At 43.4% G+C, this 14,718-nt stretch overlaps 1 protein-coding gene across 6 annotated transcripts in view; it reads left to right on the top strand.

Annotated features, from left to right (window-relative positions):
• SHANK3 (SH3 and multiple ankyrin repeat domains 3) overlaps positions 1-14,718 on the top strand; it is a 521,647-nt gene that overhangs the window by 46,063 nt on the left and 460,866 nt on the right. For 5 of the 6 annotated variants that reach the window (XM_077264298.1, XM_077264303.1, XM_077264297.1 and 2 more), the window contains exon 1: positions 3,252-3,524. The exons of the other annotated variant lie outside the window; for it this stretch is intronic. In XM_077264298.1, the coding sequence (XP_077120413.1) occupies positions 3,514-3,524 (11 nt within the window). In that variant the 5' untranslated portion in view covers positions 3,252-3,513. Of the gene's footprint in view, positions 1-3,251; positions 3,525-14,718 lie in introns of those variants that run through there. 6 annotated transcript variants of the gene reach the window in all.

The raw sequence follows: 14,718 nt of genomic DNA, 5'->3' as shown, positions 1-14,718 counted from the left end.
ATTCTCCATGACTTTCCATGTAGGTTTGACTGTACGTTTTCCCCTTTCACTAGCTGGTGGATGGGGATCTGGGTCTCTTTCCTGTGTTTGTAAGTCTGGTAGGGACATTGTATACCTCGCTTCAGACATGATTTGTTTGCAGGCAGGAAGAGTGGATGATGAGGGTTATACTTCTCACTGTTTATCTGCGGTGTGTGCTTCTATGCACGCTGGGGTCTGGCTGGGAACTGGGTTACTGTGTATCTGGGAAATGTCCTTTTCCACTGAGGTTCAGCACAGACCTTGAGTTACTGTCTCTGAAGGCAGGCTATTCCTTTTTACTATTCTGACTCATGGGTATGTAGAACGCAGTGGTGCCTGGATAGACCTTTTGTTTTGGGCGCTCCGTATTGACCTGTACTCACGTTCATACCGATTTATCAGACAGCTTAACTCAGCCACGTTCTCATGTAAGAAGACTCCAGGAAAAGAGGATTGCTTTAACTGAAATTCTTGTATTATGATGAAAGTAGCAGGTAAAAAGGAATATTCAACAGAGGACATGTAGTAGGATGCATACAGATGGAGGAATGATGACAAAATGGAGAATAAGGGCGTGAACAAACATACATCACAGGTCTACAGTGAGAGAGTTGGGACAAAATACAGGGAAAAGCAAACTTCTGCCTAGAAAAAAGGATAGAACACAAGCAATGCAAACATTGAATGATTTCCCAAGTCGTGAGACATGACACGGATGACACACTGATGATAAAAAGGGACACACGGATGACACACTGATGGTAAAAAGGTACACGGATGACACACTGATGGTAAGAAGGGACACACGGATGTCACACTGATGGTAAAAAGGGACACGCTGATGATAAAATGGGACATACGGATGACACACTGACGGTAAAAAAACACACGGATGACACACTGATGGTGAAAAGGGACACGGATGACTCACTGATGGTAAAAAGACACACGGATGACACACTGATGGTAAAAAGTGACACACAGATGACACAGTGATGGTAAAAAGGGACACACGGATGACACACTGATGGTAAAAAGGGACACACTGATGACACTAATGGTAAAAAGGGACACACGGATGACACACTGATGGTAAAAAGGGACACGGATGACACACTGATGGTAAAAAGGGACACGGATGACACACTGATGGTAAAAAAACACACGGATGACACACTGATGGTAAAAAGGGACACGGATGACACACTGATGGTAAAAAGTCACACGGATGACACACTGATGGTAAAAAGACACATGGATGACACACTGATGGTAAAAAGTGACACACGAATGACACACTGATGGTAAAAAGGGACACGCTGATGATAAAACGGGACATACGGATGACACACTGATGATAAAAAGGGACACACAGATGACACACTGATGGTGAAAAGGGACACGGATGACACGCTGATGGTAAGAAGGGACACACAGATGACACACTGATGGTAAAAAGGGACACACGGATGATAAAAAGGGACACACGGATGACACACTGATGGTAAAAAGGGACACGGATGACACACTGATGGTAAAAAAACACACGGATGACACACTGATGGTAAAAAGGGACACGGATGACACACTGATGGTAAAAAGACACACGGATGACACTGATGGTAAAAAGGGACACGCTGATGATAAAACGGGACATACGGATGACACACTGACGGTAAAAAAACACACGGATGACACACTGATGGTAAAAAGGGACACGGATGACACACTGACGTAAAAAGACACACGGATGACACACTGATGGTAAAAAGGGACACATGGATGACACACTGACGGTAAAAAGGGACACTCGGACGACACACATGATAAAACGGGACATACAGATGACACACTGATGTTAAAAAGGGACACACGGATGACACACTGATGGTAAGAAGGGACACATGGATGACACACTGATGGTAAGAAGGGAAACATGGATGACACACTGATGGTAAGAAGGGAAACATGGATGACACACTGATGGTAAAAAGAGACACATTAATGATACACTAATGGAAAACACTGATGACACCGCTACCATTTTCCACAGACATGTGGAGGCCTAAATGTGGCAAGGATTAGGCTTTCATTTGGTTAGAGAATATTATCACATTTGGTATTGTGTGGTTGAAACTTTGATTGCAAATACCGGTAATTCTATATCATCAGAATTATCACACTGTATTAATTCCAGTAAAATGAAGGAGTCACAACAGACCCCATTGTAGTCAATGGGATTGCAGGGGCTCTTCTGGTCTGCCATTAATTTTGTAGTTCTTCCCTTACTTAGTACAGACATTTCTATGTCGTTAAGAGTTCTTTTGGACAAATTAACAACCTGCAGTTGTAATCCTTTTTTGGAGAGGTTGTGACTTTGCAGGGGGTAAGCTTTGTCTAAAAAAAAATAGTTCTAGACAAAGATGTGTGCCGTTCACCCCTAGGATAACCCCTGTTTCAGCTTCTCTGAAGCCCCCAGGATGTTTTCTGTTGGGTATCAGAATCAGAGTGTTCTGTTTCTGTGGATGATAAATCTGTTTCTCGTTCCCCACATGCATACCAGTCCCCAACACCTAATATATTTTATTTTCCTTAAACCTGAAGATCCCTGAGATATTGCTTGTGCTACCTTTCTTTAAGATGGTATTGACATTTCTCAACAGTCTTGTGTAGTTTAAAAATGGAATTTAAAATGGTATTATGAAAAGAGCACAAGACGACAGATCTGCTAAATCTGTAATACATTGGGTTCCAGGTTTCGAATCCCACCAGGGACATTATCTGCAAGGAGTTTATATGTTCTCCCCATATTTGGTGGGTTTCCCCTCCCATTCTCCAACACATACTGAAAGGGAATTTAGGTTGTGGCCCCCGATGGGGAGAGTGATGAGAATGTCTGCTGGGCAAAATATTGGCCCTATGTAAGCAAAATAAATCAATCAACAAATGATAACATAAGACAAAACCTGACTCTGCAAGAAAATCCCTATTTTAGTAAGAAGAAGCAGGGTATTATCATGCTCCCCGCCATACCGCTATCGCTCTAATATGGCTGCTACACACATGACTAAGCTTACATAAAATCCAACTTTATATAATTGAACTTTCCTGCATAGTTTCCTCAAACAGAACAGTCGCTTCCCTCCTCATCCCCCTCTATCAATTCACACGAATCCTGTGAAAAGCATTCTAACACATACATAGCCTTCCTCCCAGCACACGCAGCAATACACCCACTGACTACACACCCCCTTTCTAATCATTTCCGCAACCTCTATTTCTTGTCCATCTCACTCTTATCCTCCTGTGGGTGCCTCTGTTACCATTTCCCTTTTTTTATTTTCCATCCCCCTCACCCCATCTTTTCCATCACCCCTGCTCACACTTTTCACATTCTCTCTCCTTCTTTAGCAATCCACAACCTTATTACCATGGTGATGTCGCTCTGAGCTCTCTTTCTGAAACTGAAGAGAAGGTAAAAAAGAGAAGAGAATGAGAGAGAGGTAAGAAGAGAGTACCAAAGGATAGTCAAAGAAAGGCTAGAGGAAGTCAGACGGGCTAGGAACCATGGTGGCAGAGGGACGAGGGTCTTGGAGATTGGAAAGGTGTAGTGGGTCGGGTGTGATCAGACAAGACAGGTGAAGAGGGATGCGAAAGAGTGGTGTAGGAAGGACGACTGAAGAGGATGGTTATTCGGAACTGATGGGAAAATGTGTACATGAGGGAGAAACAGGACAGCAGGAGCAACATCTGAGAGGCCCAGATGCTCTCCCCTCTGTCACATTGTGCAGCTTCTCTTCCCGTCCTTATAGGATGTATCACACAAATGCTCGTCTCACTTTATGTCTCCTGTGTTTTTTTCCGTTGTATGAATTGTGTAACTGGAAATGTGTCCTGCGTTGTCAGTGTGCACGACTGTGTATGTGGCTGTTATTAATGCAGCAGTGTGGGAAGGTAATTGCGTGGAGCATGCATGTGTGTGAGTGTGTAGGTGTACAGTATACAGCATCTACGCATGTGAACGCACGTCATTGTTCATGGTAAACGTGCGCTTGTGGAGCTAGGTATGGGATTTTTGTCATTTTCTTGTCTGCCAATAGAATACCCATTAGATGAGATGACATACTTGAACAAAATGGCAAAAAAAAAGAAAAAGTATTGAGACGAAGATCAGGAATGTTTGCGTCTTCTGCACTCTCAGGGACTGAGTACATCATCATTTCGTGTAATAATTCTCTCCAGAAAATGTTATGTTGGTGCTTTGGGTAGAGTTGTGATTTAGGAAACCTGGTCACCTTAAATTATTGGTTTTACTGTTTATAAAAATAATGAATCTACAGAAAAAAAAAGTTTTGGTCTTTTGTTCTGTATTATAGCTTATTATAACCCAGATGCAGTAAATAGAAATCTACTTCAGAGCTTAAGTTCCCGAGCGTTTCTTGTGAATCAAAGTCTGCGTAGATCTTTTTCTAGAGGCTTGTTCTGTGTGAAGTGTAGTCTTGTCTCAATACATTCTAGGAGATTGGTTAATCTGATAGGGATATATCTGATTACAAGCACAATTATTGTTTCCTTGAATGACCAGCAGGACTGTCTGGACTATAATAATGGCAGTAACTCAGGATCAATAATGAAGAGGAATGAAATATTCTTACAATTACTCAAATTTTTTAAGTAGAGATATAGTGCTTCCCTTACAAAAAGGCAGAGATATAGGCTAACGATATCAAGTGCTCACAAGATGTTTCTCCCATTATTTATATGTGTACTCCCATGTGCGGGTCACTGAAAATCACAGTAGGAATACCGTAGGACCACTAGCACCTTTGGTGTGATATTCCATCACTATCATTATCTTAGTGCATGCAGTAATAATCCAAGGTACCAAATCCTACAGCAGCAGATTTTACGGTAAGCTTTAAAATAAAACTCACTTCTTAATACCTGGTGCTTTGGATTCTTGGTACATGAAAGTTACCTGGCAGCTTACCAGGCAGTATGTATTGTCTGCACAGACAAAGCCTTCTTCTGCAGAAATAGCATTGACCTAGGAAGAAACCGAGGGCCCCAAGTTACCGTATTTGATTCAGCTCAATGACTAACGTAAACCAAATTTGTTCGTGTCATATAACATTTTTGGATTTGTCCCAAAATCCTAATATTCACAACTTGCCAAGATCAGCCTGTAGTGTCCATCTGAATCCCAAGGTAGAGAATAACCAATACAACACAGATGTCTCTTCACCCGGTATGTTGGCATTTCCCTCTGAAATACTGTAGGGGTAGGCAATGTTCCTTAGAGCTTCACTTATCCCAGGAATCCTTAAGCAGGACTTGTATAACATGGGAAGAAGAGGACAGATCCTGGCAGGTGGCTGAGATGATTGTGGATGCTCAGTGTCAGTCAAAGCCATATTTCTACATTATATACTGGTTAGTGTGTCATTCTGTTTGGATGAGGAATTCTTTATAATTAACTTTTATTTAATGCTCACTGGTGCTTATCATGGCTTGGAATTAGCAGCTTAGAGAATTTAACATTCATTGACTTCATGAAGGCGAGGGGGGTGTTTTAGTAATATGTGTACAATACAAGATACATTATCATTCTGAATATCAGGCCATGTGCACACGTTCAGGATTTTTAGCGTTTTTTTCGCGTTTTTTCGCTATAAAAACGTGATAAAAACGCGAAAAAAACGCTAACATATGCCTCCTATTATTTACAGTGTATTCCGCATTTTTTGTGCAAATGTTGCGATTTTTTCCGCGAAAAAATCGCATCGCGGAAAAAAAAGCAACATGTTCATTAAAAATGCGGAATTGCGGGGATTCCGCACACCTAGGGGTCCATTGATCTGCTTACTTCCCGCACGGGGCTGTGCACACCATGCGGGAAGTAAGCAGATTATGTGCGGTTGGTACCCAAGGGTGGAGGAGAGGAGACTCTCCTCCACGCACTGGGCACCATATAAGTGGTCAAAAATAAAGAATTAAAATAAAAAATAGTCCTATACTCACCCTCGATGTCTTCCCGCCTCTCAGCTGCATGCTGCCGCTTCGGTTCCTGTAGCTGATGTGCGGTGGAGGACCTGCGATGACGTCACGGTCTTGTGACCGTCCTGTGATTGGTCGAGACCGGTCATGTGACCGCGACGTCATGGAAGGTCCTGCGCGCGCACACCATCTATACGGAACGGACGCCGGTGAGGATATCAGCTGTCTGCGGGTGAGTATAAGCATTTTTTTTATTTTTTTTATTATTTTTAAACATTCTATCTTTTACTATAGATGCTGCATAAGCTGCATCTATAGTAAAAAGATGGTCACACTTGTCAAACAGTATGTTTGACAAGTGTGACCAACCTGTCAGTCAGTTTTCCAAGCGATGCTACAGATCGCTTGGAAAACTTTAGCATTCTGCAAGCTAATTACGCTTGCAGAATGCTAAAAAAAGCGAAAAAAACGGAAAAAAAACGCAAAAAAAAAATGCGGATTTCTTGCAGAAAATTTCCGGTTTTCTTCAGGAAATTTCTGCAAGAAATCCGCAACGTGTGCACATACCCTCAAGGTCAATGTTGAATAGAAATGTGACCTTCAACAGCATGACCAATTATGTGTAATTGCAGAGATTGTAAATTCTGCAAGTAGTCTTTGTAGACAGAAGAGGAGCAGAGTAACATGATCTGACTAATTGATCATAATATATGTAGTTGCAGGACACTACTATGTTAGTAAATAGGAGAGTTCAAGCTGTCACTATCTATTCCTGATATCTAAGACTAAGAAAACTAGATAATTTATGCAATCTGTAGAAGTAAGGAGAAGGCTTATCCTAAGGAACTGTAAGGTAATCATTTCTAACATATACCTATACCTCTCAGGCAACTTTCATTTTTTGGAATGGCTCATTTTGAAAGTGAATACTTTTACTCTATAATAAATTTAGCAGATGGGAATTTCTTGTGATGCCATATCACCATCCACACATTATATTTTCATTTTTTAATCGCGATGAACACAAAAGAAAAAGAAAAATAAAGGCTTCAATGTATGCTTTAATGACGATATTACAAAGATGCAATTAACCAAAAATGTACCGTAAGTATGTGCCCTTTTACTCAAAATCTAATCTACCAATAATACTGACAAACGAAACCATCCTTCTCTATTCCCAATCTGTTCTTTTCTTGGCTATCTACACATACTGTAAGTGCAAAATTTATAGTCTACAGGAAAGTTCGGTATTTTCTGTGTCCCCTCTTTTTATATATACAGTGGTAAAAATAAGTATTTGATGCACTGCCGATTTTGCAAGTTTCCCCCCCACACAAAAAATGGAGAGGTCTGTAATTTTTATCGTAGGTACACTTCAACTATAAGGCTGCCGTCACACTAGCAGTATTTGGTCAGTATTTTACATCAGTATTTGTAAGCCAAAACCAGGAGTGGAACAATTAGAGGAAAAGTATAATAGAAACATATGCACCACTTCTGCATTTATCACCCACTCCTGGTTTTGGCTTACAAATACTGATGTAAAATACTGACCAAATACTGAATGTGTGACGGCAGCCTAAGAGACAGAATCTTAAAACAAATCCAGAATATCAAACTGTATGATTTTTACATAAATCATTTGCATTTTATTGCATGAAATAAGTATTTGATACAATAGAAAAACAGAACTTAATATTTAGTACAGAATCCTTTGTTTGTAATTACTGAGGTCAGATGTTTCCTGTAGTTCTTGACCAAGTTTGCAGACACTGCAGCAGGGATTTTGGCCCACTCCTCCATACAGATCTTCACCATATCTTTCAGGTTTTGGGGCTCTCACTGGGCAACATTGAGTTTCAGCTCCCTCCAAAGATTTTCTATTGGGTTCATGAATAGAGACTGGCTCGGACACTCCAGGACCTTGAAATGCTTCTTACGGAGCCACTCTTTAGTTCCCCTGGCCGTGTGTTTCGGGTCATTGTTATGCTTGAAGACCCAGCCACGACCCATCTTCAATGCTCTTACTGAGGGAAGGAGGTTGTTGGCCAAAATCTTGCGATACATGACCCCATTTATCCTCCCTTCAATATGGTGTAGTCTTCCTGTCCCCCTGGCAGAAAAGCACCCCCAAAGTATGACCTTTTCTCCACCATGCTTTACAGTTGGAATGGTGTTCTTGGGGTTGTACTCATCCTTCTTCTTCCTCCAAACACGGCAAGTGGAGTTGATACCAAAATGTTCTATTTTGGTCTCATCTGACCACATGACCTTCTACCCTGCTTTCTCTGGATCATCCAGGCAAACTTCAAGTAGGCCTGGACATGTACTGGCGTGAGCAGGGGGATCTTATGTGCCCTACAGGATTTTAATCCATGATGTCATAGTGTGTTACTAACAGTAATGTTTAAGACTGTGGTCCCAACTCTCTTCAGGTCATTGACCAGGTCCATCCATGTAGCTCTGAGCTGATTCATTACCTTTCTAAGAATCATCCTTACCCCACAAGACAAGAGCTTGCATGGAACCCCAGACTGAGGAAGATTGACAGTTATCTTGTGTTTCTTCCAATTTGTAATCATTTTGCCAACAGTTGTTGCCTTCTCACCAAGCTGCTTGCCTACTGTCCTATAACCCATCACAGCCTTGTGCAGATCTACAATTTTGTCCCTGGTGTCCTTAGACATCACTTTGGCCTTGGCCATGTTGGAGAGGTTGGAGTATGATTGATTGAGTGTGTGGACAGGTGTCTTTTATACAGGTAATGAGTTCAAACAGGTGCAATTAATACAGGTAATGAGTGCAGAGTGGGAGGTCTTTTTAAAGAAAAACTAACACGTCTGTGAGAGCCAGAATTCTTGCTGGTTGGTAGGTGATCAAATACTTATTTCATGCAATAAAATGCAATTTAATTATTTAAAAATCATACAATGTGATTTTCTGGTTCTTGGGGAACTGCTGCAGAATAAATTTGGATCCAATCGGACACCTTCCTGATGGTATTACATGATGGATAAGTGTCTGCTGGTATGTCTTGGCACTGAGGACATACCGTAATTGATTCTGACTAAATGCCCATCTCCATTAGCTGGAATGCAGCACCAATGTTGTTAGGAACCTCCACCATGCTTCACTGTTGCCTGCAGACACTCATTAGTGTACTGCTCTCCAGCACATCGACAAACTGCATTCTGTTACAGTCAATTATTTCAATATTTTACTCATCAGACCAAAGCACCTGCTACAATTTTTCTGCAGCCTGGTTCCTATGCTTTTATGGAAAATTGAGTCACTTGGTCTTTTTTCCATTTCAAAGGTTTGGCTTTAGTAATTCTTCCATGAAGACCACTTCTAAACAGAACACCGAAAAGTGGAAAAGTGCAGCTGGGTCTCACTAGCTACTGTACAATCTGAGTTGATATAACTATTGGACATCTGATTTTGAAGAGAAGTAAGCATGATGTGTTTCTCATCTGCTGCATTAAGTTTCCTTGTACAAATTCTGATTCTGAGGTCCTCACCGTTGCCCATTTCTTGGTGTTCTCAATGCTGAGGAATACAAGCAGACACTTATCCATCTTGCAATACTATTACAGAGGCATCTCATTGCCACGCCTCCATGCCAGATTAGTGTATTAATGCAGTAATTGATGCAAAAGGAGCCCCAACCAAGTATTGAGTGCATTTACTGAACATACATTTCAGTAGGCCAACATTTTGGATTTTAAAATCATTTTTCAAGCTGGTGTTATAAAGTATTCTAATTTACTGAGATAACGACTTTTGGGTTTTCATTGGCTGTAAGCCATAATCATCAACATTAACACTTGAAATAGATCACTATGATTGTAATGACTCTATATAATGTATGAGTTTCACTTTTTGTATTGAAGAACTGAAATAAATTAACTTTTTCATGATATTTTAATTTTGTGAGAAGCATCTGTATATCTATCATATGTGACTATAATGTTTGATACTGTGATGTTAAACCTAGATTTCTAAGCCAAACATGCTTAAAAATTGTACTGCTGAACCTGGATCTAGGTCGATCATGTGTGTAACCAGGCTCGGACTGGCCCATCGGAGAACTGGAGGATTCTCCGGTGGGCCCAGGCACTGACACCTGCTGGCATACTGGCCAGCATCTGCCTAGGGCCCCCACTGCTCCAGGGGCCCCCAGCCAGTGGCTATGGGGCCCCTGAGTCAAGGGGGCCCGCCCTGTGATATGCGTAGCAGCAGCTGGAGACAGGATCCTGTCCCCGCTGCTAAAGCAAAATGAATATTCACGCTTCCCCATGACCCTGTGGGCGTGGAGAGGCGTGAATACCATTTCTCTTTAATAGCGGGCAGCGTTAGCCGCAGGCTGCAGCTAACTCTGCCCGCATGTAAAGCCCCACCACCACACGCACGCATGCACACACACACACACACACAGCGCCGCACACATACACACACATGCAGGCACACAGACTCACACAAAGCAGCTCGCCTCCCGGCATCCTGCTTCCTGTCTAAGACAGCCCAGCTGGATGACGTCATCTTCCAGCGTGCTGTCTCAGACAGAAAGCTTCCAGCGAGGAAGAGGCTGCTTGGATGAGCTGCTGCTGCGGGGAGGTGAGCTGTGCTGTGTGCCTGTGTGTGTGTGTATGTGAGAGTGTGTCTGTGCCTATGTGTGTGTGTGCCTGCGCGTGTTAGAGTGTGTCTGTGTCTGTGTGTGTCTGTGCCTGCGTGTGTGTGTGTGAGAGAGAGTGTGTCTGTGTGTGTCTGTGCCTGCGTGTGTGTGTGATGAGCTGCAATGATGGAGGTGATAGGCAATGATGGAGGTGATGGGCAATGATGGTGGGGGAGGCAATGATGGCGGTGATGGGCAATGATGGAGGTGATGGGCAATGATGGTGGTGGGGGGAGACAATGATGGAGGTGATAGGCAATGGAGGTGATAGGCAGTGATGGTGGGGAGGCAATGATGGAGGTGATGGTCAATGATTGTGGTGGGGAGGCAATGATGGAGGTGATAGGCAATGATGGTGGGGAGGCAATGATGGAGGTGATGGGCAATGATGGTGGAGGGGGAGGCAATGATGGAGGTGATTGGCAATGTTGGTGGTGGGAGGCAATGATGGACGTGATGAAATGAGCAATGATGGTGGTGGGGGAGGCAATGATGGAGGTAATGAGCAATGATGGTGGTGGGGGAGGCAATGATGGAGGTAATGGACAATGATGGTGGTGGGGGAGGAGGCAATGATGCAGGTGGTGGAATGGGCAGTGATGGAGGTGGTGGGGGAGAATGATAGGGGTGGAGGGGGAGAAGGCAATGATGGAGGTGGTGATGAGGACAATGATGGGGTGGAGAGGGGCTACATACTTTATGAGGGGCTACATTATATTCTGTGGGGGACTGCATTATTCTCAGGGGACTACACTACATTATATTATGGGGGGCTACATCATACTGTATGAGGGGGCTACAGTATACTCTATGGGAGGCTGCATTATATTCTGTGGTGGGGCTGTATTCTCTCAGGGGACTACATTATATTCTGTGGTGGGCTGCATTATACTATATGAGGGGGGCTGCATTATACCCTATGGTGGCGACTGCGTTATACCGGAGGGGGTTGCATTATATTTTGTGGGGTGCTGCATTATATTCTATGAGAGGGGACTGCATTATATTTTATGAGGGGGCTACATTATATTCTGTGAGGGGGCTACCCCAACAATGCTGCATAATTAAGACGTGAGCTACCTTATATTATACCCTGATATTAGCGCTTTTTACCGCACAATTGGTGGTCTTGTATCTATTTCTATGTAGCTACATAGTGGGCCCCAAGAATGATTTTCTCTGGTGGGCCCAAGGTGCTCCAGTCTGACGCTGTCTGTAACTGAGCTGATGTAACTAAGCCTACCATGTTTGATACTGTCCTGTTGTCCGAGTATCGCATCTCATTATAGCTGATGGTATGCTGCATCCCTGGTGTAACATATCATGTTTAATGTGAAGCCTATGTATCTAAACTTTTCATATTTTAGACTCAACTCATCTCAACACGGCGGGATGTGTGGTATTGTCTGTTGAGTCTATGGTGTGCATTTAGTAAAGCATTTCCGCCAGAAAATGGTATAAAAAATGTGCTAATTTTTTGCGCACACCATTTACAAACCATAATTTGTGACATTTTAAACTTTGTCTGCCGCTCACAGCACTTTATAACATGTGGGTGAAAACTAGCAGACGGAGATAACGTTGCCAACCTTCCAGAAAAAAATTGATTCGTCTGTGATTTTCTTAAAGCTGGAGAACCTCTTCTAAATTATTTAGATTTTAATTATCATCATTTTTCAGTTCAGAGTGAATGCAGCTGATGTCTTATTATAAAAATTACAGACTGTAGACATATCTACTATATAATTGTCTAAGGGTCACTTCCGTCTTTCTGTCTGTCTGTCTAGCCTTCTGTCTTTCTGTCACGGATATTCATTGGCGTGGCCTCTGTCTGTCATGGAATGCAAGTCGCTGATTGGTCTCGTCAGCTGCCTGTCATGGCTGCTGCGACCAATCAGCAACGGCCACAGTCCAATTAGTCCCTCCCTACTCCCCTGCAGTCAGTGCCCGGTGCCCGCTCCATACTCCCCGCAGTCACCGCTCACAAAGGGTTAATGCTAGCGGTAACGGACCACGTTATGCCGCGGGTAACTCACTCCGTTACCGCCGCTATTAACCCTGTGTGACCAAGTCTTTACTATTGAGGCTGCCTATGCAGCGTCAATAGTAAAAAAATCTAATGTTAAAAATAATTAAAAAAATAAAAAATCATTATAAACTCACCTTCCACCGGCAGGTTTCTGTGGCAAGGATGGTATGCGCGAAGGACCTGCCATGATGTCACGGTCATGTGACCGCGACGTCATCACAGGCCCTGCGCGCCTGCGTGAGAAGGACCTGCCATAACGTCACACATCACAGGCCCTGCGCGCCTGCGCGAGAAGGACCTGCCATGACGTCGTGGTCATGTGACCGTGATGTCATGGCAGGTCCTTCTCGCGCAGGCGCGAAGCTGCGGTACCATGGGACAGGCAGGGACAGCGTCAGGAGCAGGTGAGTATTTCATATTCACCTGTCCGCATTCCATCCGCCGGGCGCTGCTCCGTCTTCCTGTCCTCTTGCAGTGACTGTGCAGGTCAGAGGGCGCGATGACGTATTAGTGTGCGCGCCGCCCTCTGCCTGAACAGTCAGTGCGGAGAGACGGGATGCTGAGGAGCAGCGACGAGAGGTGAGTATGTGATTTTTTTTTTTATTGCAGCAGCAGCAGCAGCATTTCATGTGGCACAATGCTGTATGGAGCGTCTATGGGGCCATAAAGAACTGCATGGAGCATTATATGGGGCATCTATAGGGCAATAACTGCATGGAGCATTATATGGGGCATCTATGGGGCCATAACTGCATGGAGCAATATATGGGGCATTATATGGGGCATCTATGGGGCCATAAAGAACTGCATGGAGCATTATATGGAGCATCTATGGGGCCATAACTGCATGGAGCATTATATGGGGCATGTATGGGGCCATAACTGCAAGGAGTATTATACTACGTGACTGGGCAATATACTACGTGACTGGGCAATATACTACGTGACTAGGCAATATACTACGTGGACATGCATATTCTAGAATACCCAATGCGTTAGAATCGGGCCACCATCTAGTATCACTTATAATCTTAAAGAGGTTGCTCATTACAATGAGTAGTGGGCAGATCGATATAAACTTTGGAAATAAGGGTTTCTTCAAATATCCTGCATTTCCAAATGTGACTGTGAGCGACGCTATTGCTGTCTGCTCATCCATCTCACGTGATCCCCGGCTTATGTCCAGTGATGTCACGTCAACTTCCAGAATTGGAAGCTGAGTCGGCATCACCAAGGCGGGACCAGTAACCCTGAGTAACTGGGATGTGGGCGGAGTTTCACTGCACGTCACAGTCCAGCATTGCGCTGGCTTGCTGCGCTCTGTTAATGAAAGCAGGGCAGTAGAGCGCCCGCGTGATGCTGGGCTGTGATGTGCAATGAAGCTACGGCCACAACCAAGTCACTCCGAGTTCCTGGTCCCGCCTCGGAGATGCCAAATCAGGTTCTAATTCCAGAAATTGACGTGACATTACCAGACAACAGAGGCAGCTGTAGCCGGAGGTCACGTGATGGGGGGGATGAACTGTATACTGATGTCAGTGAGACACACATATAAATATGTATACAGCTCTGGCAAAAATTAAGAAACCATCGCATCAAAACCCTGTCATGGGCAGCCCAATCTCCAGACCTGAACCCCATTGAAAACCTCTGCAATGTAATCAAGAGGATGATGGAGAGTCACAAGCCATCAAACAAAGAACTACTTACATTTTTGCACCAGAAGCAGTGTGAAAGACTGGTGGAAAGCATGCCAAGACGCATGAAAGCTGTGATTAAAAATCATGGTTATTCCACATAATATTGATTTCTGAACTCTTGCTGAGTTAAAACACTAGTATTGTTGTTTCTAAATGATTATGAACTTGTTCTCTTTCAATTATTTGAGGTCTGAAAGCACTTGTTTTTTATTTTTTTCATTTTGACCATTTCGGAGAAATTTGGAGACATGTTTTCAGAAGTTAATAGAATAAATGAACAGTTTACATTTTACTCA

Source organism: Ranitomeya variabilis, chromosome 5 (genome assembly GCF_051348905.1).
Source record: "Ranitomeya variabilis isolate aRanVar5 chromosome 5, aRanVar5.hap1, whole genome shotgun sequence".
Taxonomy (NCBI): domain Eukaryota; kingdom Metazoa; phylum Chordata; class Amphibia; order Anura; family Dendrobatidae; genus Ranitomeya; species Ranitomeya variabilis.
The sequence above is the reverse complement of the archived record's forward strand: the minus strand, read 5'-3'. Positions and strand labels throughout refer to the sequence as shown.